The sequence below is a fragment of the Anser anser genome (genome assembly GCF_964211835.1).
Source record: "Anser anser genome assembly, chromosome: 2".
Taxonomy (NCBI): domain Eukaryota; kingdom Metazoa; phylum Chordata; class Aves; order Anseriformes; family Anatidae; genus Anser; species Anser anser.
Window position 1 is genome coordinate 39,746,256 of NC_139721.1, and position 16,994 is coordinate 39,763,249.

The following is a 16,994-nucleotide window of genomic DNA, read 5'->3' on the forward strand; positions in this document are numbered from 1 at the left end:
TTGGAGAAAAGTCCTCCAAAATATGAAATTAATGCAGTATGCTAATTTTTTTGTTCTGCTTCCATATGTTTTTTGATGTGTGCTGTTGACTTTTCCCTCATAGTTTGGAATTTGGGACTTTCAGTGTAGAATAACATTTAGTTATCGTACAGAAGTAAGTGCTGAGTATAAAGCAGGTGTCTCTTACTCTGATTTTTATTCTCCTATAGTCTGATTCAGGTCTGTAAAAGCTGATGTCAGATGTAAGGAACTAATTGCCATTATTATTTGATGTAGCACTTAGAGAGGCATGCTGAGTCTTCAAGCTTCTAAGCATGCCGCTCAATTTCTGCTGGGTTGCACGTACTGTGAGTTGTTACGTGGCAAAGGTCGGCTCTGATGTTAGCTTCTGAGCCCTACTGAAGTCCAGGTAGACAATGTCCACTGCTCTACCCTCATCTGTCAGGCTGATAACAGTATTTCTCTTGGTTATGGTTTTCTTTATTTGCCTTTGAATGCAGACCCACAGGCATGGTGCTCTCTGCAGGAAGCAAACGAAGGCACTGGGTCTGGTGGAGCCATGTGGATGCCTGGTGTGTTGAAAGGCTCTCAGGCCATGGTGTAGAATAATACAGTTGGTAGTGCAGTCTGGTGCCTTTCGTGGAGTTCAGGACTGATTTAGTCTTAATCAGGCATGAGATTTTAACAAGTTTGAGCCTTTCCTATGGACAGGGCAAAACATGACTTCTCTGGCTTTTGACACCTTTCAGACAGCAGATGATAAGGTGATAAACCAATGTGCCAACAGTTAAGCCTTTGTGTAGGAGCTGTGAAGAGAAGGATCTGAAGGTTTCATGTGTTTGTTGGTTTTTTTTTGTTTTGTTTTGTTTTTTGGGGGGGGTGTAGTGGGGGGGAAGGTCCTCTCCAGGTCTGAGAGTAGCATCAGAGAAACAAAACTGTTCAGAAGCGAGCTATTGGATGAGAAAGGAAATCTGAGGTTCGTGGCTGTCGGAACAGGAAGCAAGATGTTTGGCAGTGGAAAGAGCTCATTTGAGAAGGCTCATGGTATTTCATGAGTTTCCCCTGTGGGAAGGGGCATTCCCTTCAGGCAGAACCCTGGGGACATGAGCTGCCAGACAAAAAGGTGGGGAGGAGTATTCTGTTGAATGGGGCCAGACTGGTGGCTGTGTTTACTGCCTTTAATCTTGCAGCTCCTTGAAGGTCATATGATGGGAATAAAAGCTCACTAATTGACTGTATAAGTGAGTAAGCCTCTGAAATGCATTGGACACTTGTCCCTTTTGTGGTTAGCAGCTACAAAAGGTCATTGTTTTTCTGCAGTTCATGTAGGGTAGTTAAAGCAGGATATTGCAACCCAGTATTTTGATTGCTTAAACAGTATTTTTAGCTCTGCCTTTATCAGGATTTATGTTTATTATTGATGTGGGTTTGGGTTTGTTTTGTTTTTTTGGATATGTTCTTTTTTGCTTAGGGTGGTGTTTGTTTTGTTTTTTTTTTTTATTTTTCAGACTAAAACTAACATTCTTGCTTTTTCAGGCTTTTCTCATTAAAGAAAGAAACATCATTGCACCCTATAAAACGGTCAGAGTAAGTATACATTTTTTTCACTGTTTTTAGTGAACTCATGTTCTGCAAAGACCTATGCTCTTATTTGGGAAAGAGTAAGATGAGTATAAGTTGAGGAATATGACAATAAAGCTTAAAAAATAAATAATTGTGTATATTGGATAAAAAACAGTGTTTGAATTCTTCTTCAGTGTATTTGTATTATTTGTTGGAGGATATACTGCAGATTTGACCCTTGCTGTGCAGCTCTGTGGGCTGAACAGAGCTGTCAGCTGGGCACTAGTATTTAGAGGACACTGCTTCTCCTCAGTTCTAAGCATACTGGCGATGAGAGATTCCTAACTGATATTTCCCAGCTGAATGCGTCACGGTTCAAAGGAATGGCAGATAAGTCTGCTCACAGCAGAAACCAGAGCTTGCTTCTGGTTCCTTTCTGCTGATAGGGTGAGTCTGCTCCAATTCTTGAGCCTGAAGGCCTCAAAGTGCACAAATAAGGGTTTTTCAGCTGGAACGGGAGATGGGTTAAGATACAAATACAAAATGAAAATGCAGAGTCATTAAAACACTATTTCTGCCCAAAAATTCTTTCCAAAGGCAAGAATTGAAACAGGCTATTATATTATATTTCTTGCCATATTCATTCAAGTAAAAAATTTCAGGAGTCATGGACTCCATAAATATGTATTACTGCTATAAGAGACAAGAAGATTGTCTGAATTGTTCTCTAAACAACTGGTTTGGGTTGTTTTGTTGATGTCTCTTCAACTATTTTATTTATTTTTTTCTTAAATTTCCTTTTTCATTTGTTTTATGCCATTAGTTCTTTGTGCTAAACCTGATTTCTGTTCTGCTCCTTGTATTTTCTGTTTTGCCTCCAAGTGCACAATTTATTAAATATCTTATAACTATCACATTGACAAAACAGTGAAAAGATAAAAGAATTAGTGTTTTTTTTGGGGAAGGTTTTTCATTTTAGTTTGTCCCAAGACAAGAGTCATTCATACCTAAATCATTCCTGAAAGTTAACCAATACAACTTCCTTCACAAAAGTGCAGGTATGTTTCTGTGAACTAAAACAGAAGTCCAGTTAGCCTTCAGTCACTTCAGAATATTTTTTTTTTTATTGCTGCACTTCAGAATATTTTTTTTTTATTGCTGCACTTCAGAATATTTTTTTTTTATTGCTGCTAGGTATCTTACACTTAAATCATTTCCAGTTCTGGATGCTTCACTGAGTGCTGGAATCTGGTAGTACATTTTAGCTTCCATGTCTTCCATTGATTGTTTGAGATCAATTACAAAACACTGCGTTGCTAATTTTGCATACAGCTGGAGAGCTAGACAGAGAACTGCTCATGAAAGCTTCTACGTTGTCGGCTATAAGCAGCCCTCGTAGACCATCCACTAGACTATGAGAGCTATGCTTCCCCTGTTGAAGGAAAATTGTGTACTTGTAAAATGTTACAAAGTTTTTAACCAAATTGCTGCTGCAATTCTAGGTTTTTGTTTTGTTTCCTTAAGTTTTAAATTAATCCAGTTGTACCCACTGATCAATGTCTTGAATTAGTTTTACTAATCACTATTTTAAAACTCTAACCAAAGATAAAACAAAACCCTACAGAAATGTGTTAATACAGTTTTATACTACATTCCGGGTCTTTCAAGGGATCCTAAACACCTTTGCTAAAGATGAGTTGTGTAAGAGTTGCTATCAGCTGATCCACGCGCATACTTTTAATATACTTAAGTCAAAATGAGAAATGTTAGTGAAATGACACTTGAGAGATCTGGGAAGACTTTGTAGAGGAAAGAAATGAGTATACCACACAAGTTGGTTGATGTTCATGAAGTTTTCACAGAATCACAGAATTGTAGGGGTTGGAAGGGACCTCGAGAGATCATCGGGTCCAACCCCCCTGCCAAAGCAGGTTTCCTAGAGTTTTTATTAATGAGTAGTCCAAACATGTGATTACATTTGGAATCATTCCAGTTTAAAACTATTTATGTAGAGAAGAATGATGACTTTTAAAGCCAGGTCTTTCAAGATTGAATGGTCTGGAATATTTTGTCTAAAAAACTGTATATAGTAGCTGTCCAAATGTATTGTCATTTACTAGTCAGAGCATTTACTAATTCTATATTTACATGTTTGTGATACTAAAGTAGTTAGAACATGTACTAGTTCTACACTTACTGATGTTTTCACTATATTAAATGGAGCACTTCAAAGCTATTATGTTGCATTATATTAAATAACTGACCAATTACTATGCAAAAAGCTTACTACAGGGAAGATGGATTTGTAAAGAAAAAAAAGTTTGAGTTTAACATAGGTCTTTCAAATGTATACTGCAACCTATGGAAACAATTTGACAAGGTTTTCGTGTATTTTAATTTTAGGTGTTTTTTTTCTTTTTTTTTTTTTTTCATTGCACTTTATTTTAAACTTACTTGTAGTAAATATCCTTTTGGTTTTAGGGTACCACAGAACACTTATTTCAACTGGATGTGGCTGGGAAAGTAGGAGATGTTGTGCAAACTCTGCATCAGGTACGTGGTTATTTGGTATCACCACACACTTTGTCCGAGTGTCTTTTTGGTATTTGATGGGGAGCTTTCTTTAAATATTTTGAGTAACTTATTCTCGAAGTGAAATTATGGGAGTATCTATTTTTTTAAAATGCAGCAGTTGAACATAGCATCTAGTTCTGAAAGCTGTTGTAAGCTACTCTCAATAGCTTTTTACTGTGTGGGGTGGTAGTGTATAGACAAATTAATAACAACGACCAAACATGTTCTACTTTAAAAGGAAAGAATAATAACTCTTCTAGTACTCCAGCACTAAGAACGCTAATGCCCTCCCAGCTGCTATTGACTTGTGACTTGTGTGGGAGTGCTGTGCTATTTCACTTAAAGTTCAATGTCCTTCAGCTCTACAGGGCTTCTTGTCTAGATAAGATGGGAGATCAAGCTGCCATGGTAAGTATCTCATTATTTCTATCAGAATATCAATGTTACTAATGAAACTCTAATTGTATTTGGATCATAGACTGTATTTTCTTTTTTCTTCACATTAGATAACTGCTATACTGCAATCCCGTTTGGCTAGAACTTCATTTGATAAAAACAGGTATTTTTCTAATAACTTTCTACTGCGAAAATATATTTGAATTTCTGGTCAATTAGTCTCCTGCTTCAGTACTTAAGTGCTTCCTTGGGGAAGCACAAGTTCTTTAATTCAGAGAGTTATCTTCTTTACACTCTGAACCACCTGGAATGGAGAACTACAATACAGAATTTGTCAAGGTGAATATGTTACTTCCCCCCATTTCTTTCCTCTTCAAACTGTTCGTTTTACCTATTAATTTTTTGCAAATTGGGCATTGGTATATGCAGAATAAAGCTCTGTATAGAAAAATGAACATAGAAATGGTATACTGCTCTGAGAATGGTGCAGAACACATGACTTGGTAAAGTAGAGGTCTCAACAAAGAACTTTCTTCTTTCCTAAAATAGCGAAGTCCCCATTCTGACATCCCATGGTTATAAACTAATCTGAAGAATTTAAGGGTAGCTCTGCGTATGTAAGAACCAGAGGTAAACTTACTCCCTTTCTTCACTTGTAGATTTCAAAGCATTTCTGAAACGCTGAATATGGAATGTAAAGCAGAAATGGTGACACCACTGGTGACTAATCCAGGGCATGTGTGTGTTACTGATGCTAACTTGTACTTCCAGCCTCTTAATGGATATCCTGTAAGTGCCTCATAGATGGTCTTGCATATGGTGTGAGCACGCTGCTCCTCTAGTGGACAGGTTTTTTTACATTATTCCTCTTAAATGCACATGCAGCACATCTCCAAAAAACTGTATTTTCAGATCTCATAAAAAGTTCCTTAGCATTCCTTTAATTTATGCTGCTCTGACTTCATTCAGTATATCTCAGTAGTCTGACTCTGTGCTAACTAACTTGCTTAAAACTTACCTCTTACTGACAAAGCACAAAATGTCCTTTGCTCATTCTCCATTAATATTTAACAATAACTTCTTGTAAAAATTCATTTAAGGTAAAGTTCTAATCTTACTCTGTGGTGTTGTTCCTACCTGGTGAGAGCTTTATATACATTTACTTCGTATTGGAAGATTTTAGCTAGGTTTTCTATTAAACTGAGCATTTATTTCTCTAGGGGAAAATTGACAGCGTCTCACTGCTTTGGAACTTTGTCACAGAAATAGCAGCAATAGTCCTAGCAGGCTATTAAAATCCTGAAAATGTGTCCAGACAAGTAAAATGTTTCACATCTTTTTATGACAAAATGCCATTCAATTTTCGTCCATTAGATGGCACCATTGGCAAACATTTTGCCTAGCAACCCAATGGCTTCCTTATTTTTTAATACAGATCTTTGTGTTCTGCGCATCTTTTGCTTGATTATTCTTACTGGCAACAGATTTAGGCGATAATGCATTGTTCTTCTTTTATTCTTAAGCTGCTTTGCTACTCAGACAAGGACCAACAGCAAAGACAAACTTCCTTTTTTTTAAAGTAACTGCTTAAAACCACTGTTTCACTTCTAAAATGACATGGGTGGATATTGCTTTGATATTGCTAGTATCTCTAGTTCAGAGAAACTTCAGATTGATTGGAAAGGTTAATGTAAAAGAATATAAATCTCCTGGAATACCTCAGTCATTTCTTCCTCACCGCCCTACCCATTCCCCCTACAGAAACCAGTAGTACAAATAACACTGCAAAATGTACGTCGCATCTATAAAAGAAGACATGGTCTAATGCCACTGGTAAGCTCAAATATATATATATACACATATATTTTAACAGCATGCTGTGTATATGTTTTGTTAAACTGACCAGCTGAAATTGTGTGCATCATTAGGTAAAATGTATATGTTTTTAAAAACTGTGGAATATTTAGTGAACAGCACTCAAACTAAATCTAAAACACTAGAAGGTGTTTTAGTTCCCTGTGTTGTCAGAAAGATGGAAACAGGAAAATTGAACTCTGTCAAGGATGAAAAATTTCCTTCATAAGCAGTCGGTGTAGGGGAAGGGAGAAGGGAGTACCTCCAGGGAACAATTCATCCCGTTTATCTCAAACACCTATCTTATGATAGAATGAATTGCCCTCTCATGGTGTATTTTCTCTCTCTGGATTGATTCATGGAGGGAGTCTGATCACTAGTTTAGTTTGAGACTAATGTGGAGTGATGAGCCCTGCTGTACATGACTGAGGGATACCGACAGTGCCATGGTGGAACCTCAGTTGTGTGTTCTCAGTGTTATCACTGAAATTTCAATATTGAACAAAATTCGCATGTCAAAACACCTTTAAACTAAATGGACCTTTAACTCTTTGCCTCACTTCATTCACTTAGGACAAAAAATATATTACCTGTCCTTAAACAAGCTAGATGGAGTCAGTCTGTGGACAGCTGTAAATCTGTTTGCTTAGTTGGGTGTAAATTGAATGCTTTTAGGGTTGGAAACAGAAAAGATCAAGATGTTAGACTGTATGTAGGCAAAACTACTGCCCAGCTTATTAGTCTTAAGCTTTAAATACTAGTAACTGAAATATATTGTAAAAACATGAATGTTATACCTTGTCAGTAACCGCTTTCAATTTGTTTTTTCTTCCCCTTTAACTTCTAAGGGACTTGAAGTATTTTGCACAGAAAATGATCTATGTTCTGATATCTACTTGAAATTCTACAGCTGTCAAGATCGAGATGAGCTCTATTTCCTTATTGCAACATATCTAGGTTTGCAGTATTTATTTATTAATGTAGTTTGCAGCCTCTTGTGAGGGGAAATTTGTCTGGGTTTGGCTTTCTTGATTTGTAGGAACAATTGGAAGAATAGGCCCTAAAAATTTTTGGTAGAAGCAAGCAAAGTTCAAAATGAATGTTGCAAAGTGGCATGTTTTTTGTTTGTATTTGAAGAACTGAGTATGAAAGCTGAGATAACATTATTAAAGTGAAACTGATTCCTTTAATCTGCAACTTGATATGTAGTGCCCAAAAAACAAAATAATAAAATAAAGCTTCTTCAAAGCAAGGAGTAAGAAAGATCCACTCAGCTAAATTGTGCTTTGCTGGAAGAATATAGACAGGCTTGTGGGTGGATTCCATTCCTACCCCCTGTTAAGTCTGAGTATAAATCGTGTTGAGAAAGCTCCTGTAGTGAATGGATTTTTTTTGTGCACACAAATATTTGAACTTTCCTCAAGCTCAGCAGCAATGGTTGATGAAAATTACCTTTCAAAAACTACTAAATTATCATTTCTATTAAGTCTTTTATTCATTAATTCCTAGAAAGTGGTGCATATCTTTTGCAGATCATGAACACAAACTTTCTAAAATGCTAGTGTGTGCGCTGAGAAAATGAAAGGAAAAGCTAATAGTTATTTTTTCTAGACTGCTACTACAACTGAAACACTGGAACTCCATGTTTACTGCCAATATTGAAAGTGTTTATGTAAATTTTGTACTATCTCGTTGTTGTACCGGAACTGTAGTTCTGTTATAATGAATTTGCCTAAATATCAGTTGACATTTTCCCCACTTCATCAAAACTTGGAGTGTTCACAAAGAAAACTGGAAAATCCACAATGAAATGATCACTTAACTTGAGAATCCTTTTTGTCTTTTACATTTTCCTTTTGAAAAGGAAGTAGAGTTTGACACGATTTTCTCTGCTGTTAAACTAATTGCATGCTGTTATCCCACTTCAGACTTTGCTGGATAACTTTCTCCTGTATTTTTTTTCCAAAGACAAAGTTTCCAGGTGCAGGGACTGATGAAGTCAAAGCTTCCAGTTCCATGGAAATAAATTATTTGAGTCCAACTCTACTTTCCAAAGAGGTCAAAAGATGTACAAGGGGGTGGAGTGGAAAAATCAGTCTTCTCTCTTTTATTCCGCTTCCAGCGCAGTTCTTTGTTCTGTCTTGAAGATTTTGTTGATGTTGGACATTAGGGATAGGGCTCACCCTTTTATAATTTCTAAAGGTGCTTGTAACATCTCAGTGGCTGGATGCTTCAGGTACATACTTTCTACTTTCTTGAGTGGTGGTAAAGTTTTGTCTTCCACTAGTTTCTCTGTTTCAGTTGTCTTGATACTGAACTGCTTTCACATTTGTGTGTGACTCCTTGCAATAAGTTATTGTCAGTGGGCATCCTTAGTTGTCCAGTAGAAAAATGTATTTATTTTTTTCCTTGCTTCTTAGCAGAGCTGCTTCTTGAAACCTGAAATCTTAAAGATTGCCTGTTTGCCATGAAAGCTGTTCATGGTCTGCAAATATTGTTCTATTACTTCATAAACTTTGAGGTTCTTTTCCACCTATTGTGTCCATATTCAGTTTCAAAACTCCTTCTGGGTGATTTTTTTAAATTTTTTTTTTGGGGGGGGGAGGGACGACACATAGAATGCACTTCAGGCCTATCTGAACAGGTATTACAAAATATATAAAGAATAATAGCTATTGAAACATAAATTTTCTACTTAATTCTGATTGGTTCTTTTAAACAACTGTGCCCTTAATTATTTTACATTGATTAATATTAATTACAGTATAATTTTGTGGGTGGAATTCCAAACCTCAAAACCCCTTAATGCTATGTTCTATTTTAGAAAATCATATTACAGAGCATACAGCTGAAAGTTACATGTTACAATGGCAGCGAGGACATCTATCAAACTACGAATATCTTCTTCATCTCAACAATCTGGCTGATAGGAGCTGCAATGATCTCTCCCAGTATCCTGTATTTCCCTGGATCATAGCAGACTACTCTAGTTCAGTATTAGGTATGTGTATACAAGAAGGCATGTTAGTGCATCATGCCTAACATCTCTAGGGCAGGTGGGGGGGGATGGGTGTTACGCTGCCAAAAGTTCCAGGTACATCAAAAAGCACTTGGTGTTAGTGGTCTTGGATGTTTTTGTTTGCACTTACCCTTATTCTGGAGTTCAGTGGACAACTGAACTTCCACTTTTTCTGTTAAATATTTCACTTTTCACGTAAAGACTCTTTAGCATTTGATTGGTCACTGAAAATCAGTGGTATTGAACATTCAGTGTGTAAGAATGGATAAAATGGCCTTTCGTGGAACAATCTGGATGTATTGAAATGTATAGGCTTCAGGTGTTCTTTCACAGTTCTGAATATTTCAAGTTGAATAGGCTAACAAGGATTGTGCCTAAATAGGCTCATTGGTTAAGGATATTTGTATAAGTTGTTTTGGAAGCTTGTCCCTCTAAAACCAGTAGAGTAGAGGAATGTCGTGGTGTTGAGCACCTGCTCAGGTAGTGCAATCTGATTGTTTGGTGGGTTGTAACTGTAGCATGCAGAATAGTTGAGCAGAAAGAAAGCAATACCAGCTGCTTCTGTGTCTAATATAGAAGACGACATTAGTTGCAATAACTGTCAAGGATGTATAACTACTAGCTCTTATGCAAGTGGTTTAAGAGCAAGTCTACCAGGAAGGAAGGAGTTGAGTAGCTACATAGAGCAAGAATTTTATTCTTTTGCATCTGGGGAGAAGGAAAAATTACTGGGGTATTTCTGTGGTGAATGTTGCAGTAGCTGTGTTTTTTACTATTGATCAGAATAAATTTGTGCCTAGCAGGAGCAATTCATAGTCTGTCTATGTTTTTTTAGATCTAACAAAGCCTGAAACATTCCGTGATCTTAGTAAACCAATTGGTGCCCTGAATAAGGAAAGGCTGGATAGATTATTGGTATGTATATCTTGAATTTCTTATACTGAACATTTTGGGTCTTGTACATACTGGAAGTAAAAGGAGATTTGTCAAGCAACCTTTGGGAGTTAATGCACATGTATAAAATACTATAAACCTTATCAGAAGCAAACTTGCCTATAAACAGTATTACATTTATTTTCAGTTTATGAGTACTGATTTTACTGGTACTAATTTAAAATTATTTAAATCTGCTTCATCTCTCTTACTAACATATCATATGTATTGTACTTTTAAATATTCTGTGTTTGGTTTTTTTTGTGGTTTTTTTTTTGGTTTTGTTTTTTAATAGTAAGTTCACCAAGTTGTCACTATTGTAACTGCATTTGTATTGCAGGCACTGAAATACTGTTAACATACATGGAAATATAAAACTTCAAGACCAAAGGATTGAAATACACAATGTAAAATATGTGTATGCATTACACAAGGCAAACTAACAGAAATCTGAAATATTTCCATGTTAGAAAAATGCTGAATTTGAGGGAGAATTTGTTAAGGGGAGGAAAAATGGATCCATGGAGATCAGAGTTCTTTGAAATTTCCACATGCAGATAGCAGTGCACAAACTTCTTCCATTTCTCAAAATAGGCACGCTTTCTTTTCATAAACAGTCAAATACAGAATTACAGTTAGAAGGTCCCGAGTTTTTTTGCTCTTAATTCTTTGTATGAAATTATTTTCTACTATGGTAGGTTGACTATTCCAAAATAATTTATGGAAAATGTTTCGTGTTTTGGAGTCTTCATTAGTCCTTAATGAAGTATTAGAGAAAAAAATACTGCCAGACTAGCGGCATTTTATTGATAAAAATATTAAGTACTTTAAAATCATAAATGGTTCTTACGGTTGTAATACTGATGATGTTTGTACTCTCCACCTTTTCAATAACAGCAAATACTTAATGAGCTTTTTATTTAGAATACAATTGGGTTTGGAGGTAACACATAGGAGCTTAAGGCAGGAGGGAATCTGCCAGGCTGAGTTCAATCAATATGTGCCTTTCATAATCTTAGTAAACTTCATGTGAAAAACAAAAATATTAAGTACTTTGAAGTTAAGTCACTGCCATGGTGTGTGGAAAGTGAGAGAAGAAAAAAGCCTAAGACCTGATAATTCTGGATGATAAGTTATAAAAAACCTTTGTGCCTTCCTATTGATTTACTGATCTGATTAAAGCAGCATAGTTATTAGTACTTAGAATATGTTTTCTCTTTAGGAAAAAAAAATCTGGGAGGTGACCCTCAACTCTCTCTTTTTTAATAAATAGATAAAGGGACAGTATATGGGTGTACAATTTTGAAAGAAAGCACGAGTGCTGATATTAAACATAACTCTTTTCTTCTTCTTATGTTGCAGACACGTTATCAGGAAATGCCAGAACCTAAGTTCATGTATGGGAGCCACTATTCATCTCCGGGTTATGTTTTATTTTATCTTGTTAGAGTTGGTAAGATAGCTTTTTACGTGTTCTCTATGCAGACAATTGCCTCAGAAGGGGACAAGGTTTGAAGCCATCTGATGACTTTTTCTTTCTCCCTAGCTCCAGAATATATGCTCTGTCTGCAGAACGGAAAGTTTGATCATGCTGACAGAACGTTTAACAGGTGTGTTTATGTTTTGTCTATAGTAAAGTTGTTTTCATTTTAAAATAGGTATCAAGGGAGCACAAAGCTTTTAACATGGTTTTTGTTTTGTTTTGTTTAACAAATGTGTGATTGATACATGTTGTCTAGTCTTGCAGAAACCTGGAAGAATTGTTTGGATGGTGCGACAGATTTCAAAGAGGTAAATGGCCAGAAAATGTTTCAAGTCCTTCTTAGTGCTTATGCTGTGCTTTCTGTTTTCAAATGCCTTCCATTGATTTGAATTTATATGTTATTGAGGCTATCGACTGCATTTTATGAATCCTTTAAAGTTTTGAACTTTTCTTCTCTATAATTGCGTTATTCCGTGTTTGTCTTTATGTTCTTTTTAAGACAAATGTCAGTATGAATGATACTTGAATAAAGGGGAATTATCAAAGTGTATTAAGGGTGAAACATGCAGTTTTATGTACTGGATTCACCTGCTGGAATCTCATTAGGATTTGGCTGCATTATAACAGTACATCCGGAGAGATTCAACTACAGAAATTTTATCTTAGGTTTTTGAGCATTTTAGAGACAAAAACTTGTGGAGCATGTTGAATGATTGCCAGATTGTGGGTACTGTTAAATAACGTTTCTTTGATAACAGGGTTAGTGATACTTAAATACTACTTTTATTTTTTTAATAGTTAATAGTGGAATTAAGAATGGTTAGCTGTGGTGGTCTTTAAAGTAACTGACTTAACCTCTCAAATTGTTCTTGTAATTCTATTTTTATTCTAGATTTTTGTATTGAATCATACCTGATGTCTTAAAAGTAACAAGGCAACTATGTGATTAGAGTTCTGAAGCTACTCTTAGATATTATGGATTTGTATGCCATACATATAATGTTAAAAATATTTATGCTACTCTGAATTTAACTTGGACAATTACCATGTTGGTAGGCAGGAAGCCTAGTTGGAAGGGTAACAGAAGGAAGTTTCCAGTGTTCTCTTACAGAGAGGAAAGCCTGGAGAAATGTCTATCCACCTTTAGAGCTTAATATATGAATTTCAGTAACTTTTATTTTTTATTAACTGTATTGTACTTAAAATGATCAAAGCTAAGCTGATCTTAGAACTTTCCTTTTTCTTTTCCTTTTCTACCAGTTGATTCCAGAATTTTATGAAAATGATTCTAGTTTTCTAGTAAACAGTTTGAAGTTGGACTTGGGAAAAAGACAAGGTGGAAAGACAGTTGAAGACGTAGAGCTTCCACCTTGGGCATCAGGTAGTAATAGTCAAGCTTCTTGTTTTATGAATGAATTAAATTATCATTGTTATTAGGTTCCTGGGATTATTCTTCTCTAAAAAGCTCTTACTCGGTTTTCTTCTGAAGCAACTTTTGCTCTTAAACACTGGTATAATAGTTACATTTAATTTTCATAGCAAATTTGAGTTTGGTGTTTTTTTGTTGTTGTTGTAGTTGTTTAGAGCCCAGGTTTCTATGTGAAGAACAACATAAATGGATACCAGTACTGAGAGGGATATCTTCTTTAATTAACCTTTTTCTTGCCAGGTCCTGATGATTTTCTTCAGAAGAGCCGAGAGGCTTTAGAGAGTCAGTATGTATCAGAACATCTTCATGAATGGATTGACATTGTATTTGGCTACAAGCAGAAGGGAACTGAAGCGGTTGCAGCTCACAATGGTAAGTATACATTTTATTGAATTAGCAAAACCAAAAAAAAGGTAAATTAACAGCCATCTGTAATGCTTGATTTGCTTTGAGCTTTCATAATTATGCTTGGAATTCTTGATCCTTTAAGGAAATACAGTTCTTTACTGGAAATGGTGCCTTATCCAGTAAAATCTATTGGCATCTTTGAAGATGTATTTTAAATGGTAGGCAAGAAGATTCTGCAGCATTGCGGTTATTTGCTTACGCAGCGTGGTGTGGCAATGTAGTGTTGAAGTTGTAGTGTTTCCCAGTTAAGAATGGAAGTTCGTAGAAGCCTCCACACAAATGTGTATTTAACGTTCCTACACTGTAATTGCAGTGTAAGATTTTCAGTTCTAAAATTCCCCCCCCTCCTCTTCCGTGAATTGTCAAGGGAAAGAAGTATCTAATGGGCTACAGCTGTTTAGGAGTGAGAATGGAGGAAAACATACGTGGTGACTGAGTTTGTCCTTGTGTAATGTGCATACTTTGTGGAAAGTTTCATTGTTCGGTATATATGCCGAACATGTATGTAGCCATTGTAAATGCTTATAAAAGAGGATGTTATTCTGGGATAGCTGTGTTGGCACGTTTAATTTCTCTAGACCTAATAGGAATACCAACGATCAGTCTATTCAGTGGTCTGATACTTAGCTTAAGTATGTTACTGTTTGATAAGGAAATGTCGTCTTGGTAAAAGAACATTAGCAGATTTGTATTAAAGGGTGAAGATACTCTGTTTATTTCAGAAGCCCTGATCCTTTTGAAGGATTACAAGTAAGAGACAATGTGAGATAGCGTGCACTCAACAAGATAGATAAATTTTGTTCTTTTTTTCAAATACTGGGAGGGAAGGAATAAGTACCTCTTAATTTTGGTTGTCAATGCTTTCTACTTTAAAAGTCAGATGATGTGATTTTAAATATATATATATTAATATGCTTTTTCACATGCCTTTAAATCATGATTGGCTGTATGTTAGGCTTGCAGGGTCTGGTTACAATATGGTTGGATGCCGTAAGTGTCAAGTAAAATATGCCAGAGGCTTTGAATGAGGAAAACTGGCATTTAAGTTATGGCATCTGTATGTTATCTCACAAATAAACTTGTAAAACACAGCGTGCTTCTCTCGTTGCAATGTGGATGAATTTGCAAGATAGTCTTGAGTAGACAAGAGACAGAAGGGTTCTGTGTATGAATGACCTTACATCAAAAGACAAAGTAAGTATTCAGATACAGAGGTCCCAAGTTAATTCACCGTATTTGCAGCTGCTACCATTATGAAAGGACTGACTTCTGAAACTTTTTCTGAGTGTCTTAGAAATCCTGGATTTTATTTCAAGTGAGAAACCCAGGATTAAAACACATGATCTCAAACTACCTAGCTCGATGAAATAGCTTGGTTACTAAAATATAACTTAGTTGAGTAAAAATACAAGTTGTTCATAGTAGATATGTAAAACAAAGAAAATGAACCTTGTATATTTATATTGTATGAATTTATTTTTTTCCAGTGTTTCACCCATTAACTTATGAAGGAGGAGTGGATTTAAACAGGTAATTAACAAGAATCAGAATGCATTTGTTAAAGTAGTAAGCTACATTTGCCAGTATCCCTACAGCTTCTCTGCTGTCTGTAAGAATGCTCTGTATGTGAACGGTGTAGCTCTTCCATTTTAGACTCCCAAATACACAGTAAACTGATACAGGGTTGTAAGTTTTAAAAAATGTTAAAAGATGGTAACTTGAGTGATTCTTCAGTCTGACTTCTGTGAAATTTTAGTATTATTAAAATAGTGGAACTGTCATATGGATGTGTGTTGCATCTGTGGTAAATCTGTTCTGTAAGAGTTTGTGATTGCTGATAGTGCCATAGTAACTGTATGTACAGATCCATGCTTCCAGGGAGGAAACAAACAACTTGCCCTAATTAAATATCTTGTTCCTCTGAAGTATTATGGACCCTAATGAAAAAGTAGCTCTGCTGACACAAATCTTGGAGTTTGGACAGACGCCAAAACAGTTGTTTACAATTCCTCATCCCCAACGGATATTATCGAAAAGCTCCTCTCGAACATCTATTCACAGTGTTTCCATAACTGAGTCTCCAGGTAAGTGTATAACAGATAAACTGATGATATAACTGATTTGGAGTTCTGTATCTTTTTCCCACAGGATCTCATTATATAACTCTCTTGGCCACTTGCCCTTTAAGCAAACTCAAAATAAATACATGAACTAACTGTTAAAGGAAAAACTGACAAGATCAGTTTCAAATTTGAAAATACATGCATTATCCTGGAGCTCTGGTCCTGCATTTTGCCTTATGTTCCAGTGGTCTCCTCTGGGACTGTTCAATCTTTGCTTTTGAAGCTGTGGGAGGGCTATCTTCCCTGGCCTTTCATGGCACTTCAGAATCAAACTGACATGACAGCAACTTCTTGACTATCTCTGCAGGCACTCTAAATGACATAAAGATTTGTTCAGTTTTTGAACAGGGATGTCTTTGGGGTGTTTGATTGGCTTGGTCTAAGTGAACCCTAAGAACTTAATTTGAGCATCCGGATATAAACATGTAGTTTGTTGTGTTGTGTTGTTGTTGTTTTTTCCCCACTCTACCAGGACTTGACTGAAAATCTGTAAAGAAATAACTTTGTTTCTACAGTAAGTATGGAAGAAAATGTTGGTTGAATAACTTCAAGAAAAGGATGTGTAAGGGCAACACAGGCTTCTGTTCATGTGAAACTTTGCCCATTTTTCTGAAATTAAGATGTTATGGCCCTCATCATATGAATAGTAGTCTACTATAAACTGGACTGGATCTTCAGCCCAGGTATAACATGGAAAGACTTCTCTCAGTTGGTTGTCCTTGATTCACTTACATTTTGATGGCTATCATTTTTAAGCAGAGAAGTAAAGTTGGTTACTACTTAGCATGGCAAGCTGAAGCATCCGAATGGCAAGATTGGCCTTGGAAGTTGTGTATGGTTGTAATAATGGTCATGCGTATTAAATATTTATGGTGGTAGACTACCTAATTCTTGCTAGACTTGGCCTTTTTACAGCAATGGATATTTAATTTGTCTTAATTTCTTTGCATTTTTTATCTCTTAACTTTCAGAACACTGCAGTGAAATACATTTGTAACATTCCTAACTGAATGAAATAAGATAATAAAAGCACATGCTGTTTTGTAGCAGTAGGTAGCTCTCCTGGTACTTTTCCATTTGGAAAGCTCTTGGCATCTCAAAGGAACACCACAACATCTCTGCAGAAAGTGTTCAGGGTTATTTTTTCCCTCTGTTTTGGAAATGTATTATATAAAATCTCTGGCTTAAAAGCCATAGTTGAGGGGGAAGGGG

The 16,994-nt window shown here is 36.0% G+C and overlaps 1 protein-coding gene across 5 annotated transcripts in view; it reads left to right on the forward strand.

Moving 5' to 3' along the window:
- NSMAF (neutral sphingomyelinase activation associated factor) overlaps positions 1-16,994 on the forward strand; it is a 37,832-nt gene that overhangs the window by 11,534 nt on the left and 9,304 nt on the right. For 4 of the 5 annotated variants that reach the window (XR_014580807.1, XM_083827131.1, XM_083827133.1 and 1 more), the window contains exons 6-21: positions 1,537-1,587; positions 4,045-4,116; positions 4,498-4,545; positions 4,644-4,696; positions 5,193-5,322; positions 6,295-6,366; positions 7,236-7,344; positions 9,212-9,388; positions 10,242-10,321; positions 11,702-11,792; positions 11,886-11,949; positions 12,079-12,130; positions 13,083-13,203; positions 13,492-13,623; positions 15,147-15,189; positions 15,586-15,743. Coding sequence is in view for 4 of the 5 variants with exons in the window: in XM_083827131.1 (XP_083683257.1) it covers positions 1,537-1,587; positions 4,045-4,116; positions 4,498-4,545; positions 4,644-4,696; positions 5,193-5,322; positions 6,295-6,366; positions 7,236-7,344; positions 9,212-9,388; positions 10,242-10,321; positions 11,702-11,792; positions 11,886-11,949; positions 12,079-12,130; positions 13,083-13,203; positions 13,492-13,623; positions 15,147-15,189; positions 15,586-15,743 (1,453 nt within the window). In the remaining variant the exon portion in view is untranslated. Of the gene's footprint in view, positions 1-1,536; positions 1,588-4,044; positions 4,117-4,497; positions 4,546-4,643; positions 4,697-5,192; positions 5,323-6,294; positions 6,367-7,235; positions 7,345-9,211; positions 9,389-10,241; positions 10,322-11,701; positions 11,793-11,885; positions 11,950-12,078; positions 12,131-13,082; positions 13,204-13,491; positions 13,624-15,146; positions 15,190-15,585; positions 15,744-16,994 lie in introns of those variants that run through there. The other variant, XM_083827134.1, reaches the window with a different exon arrangement.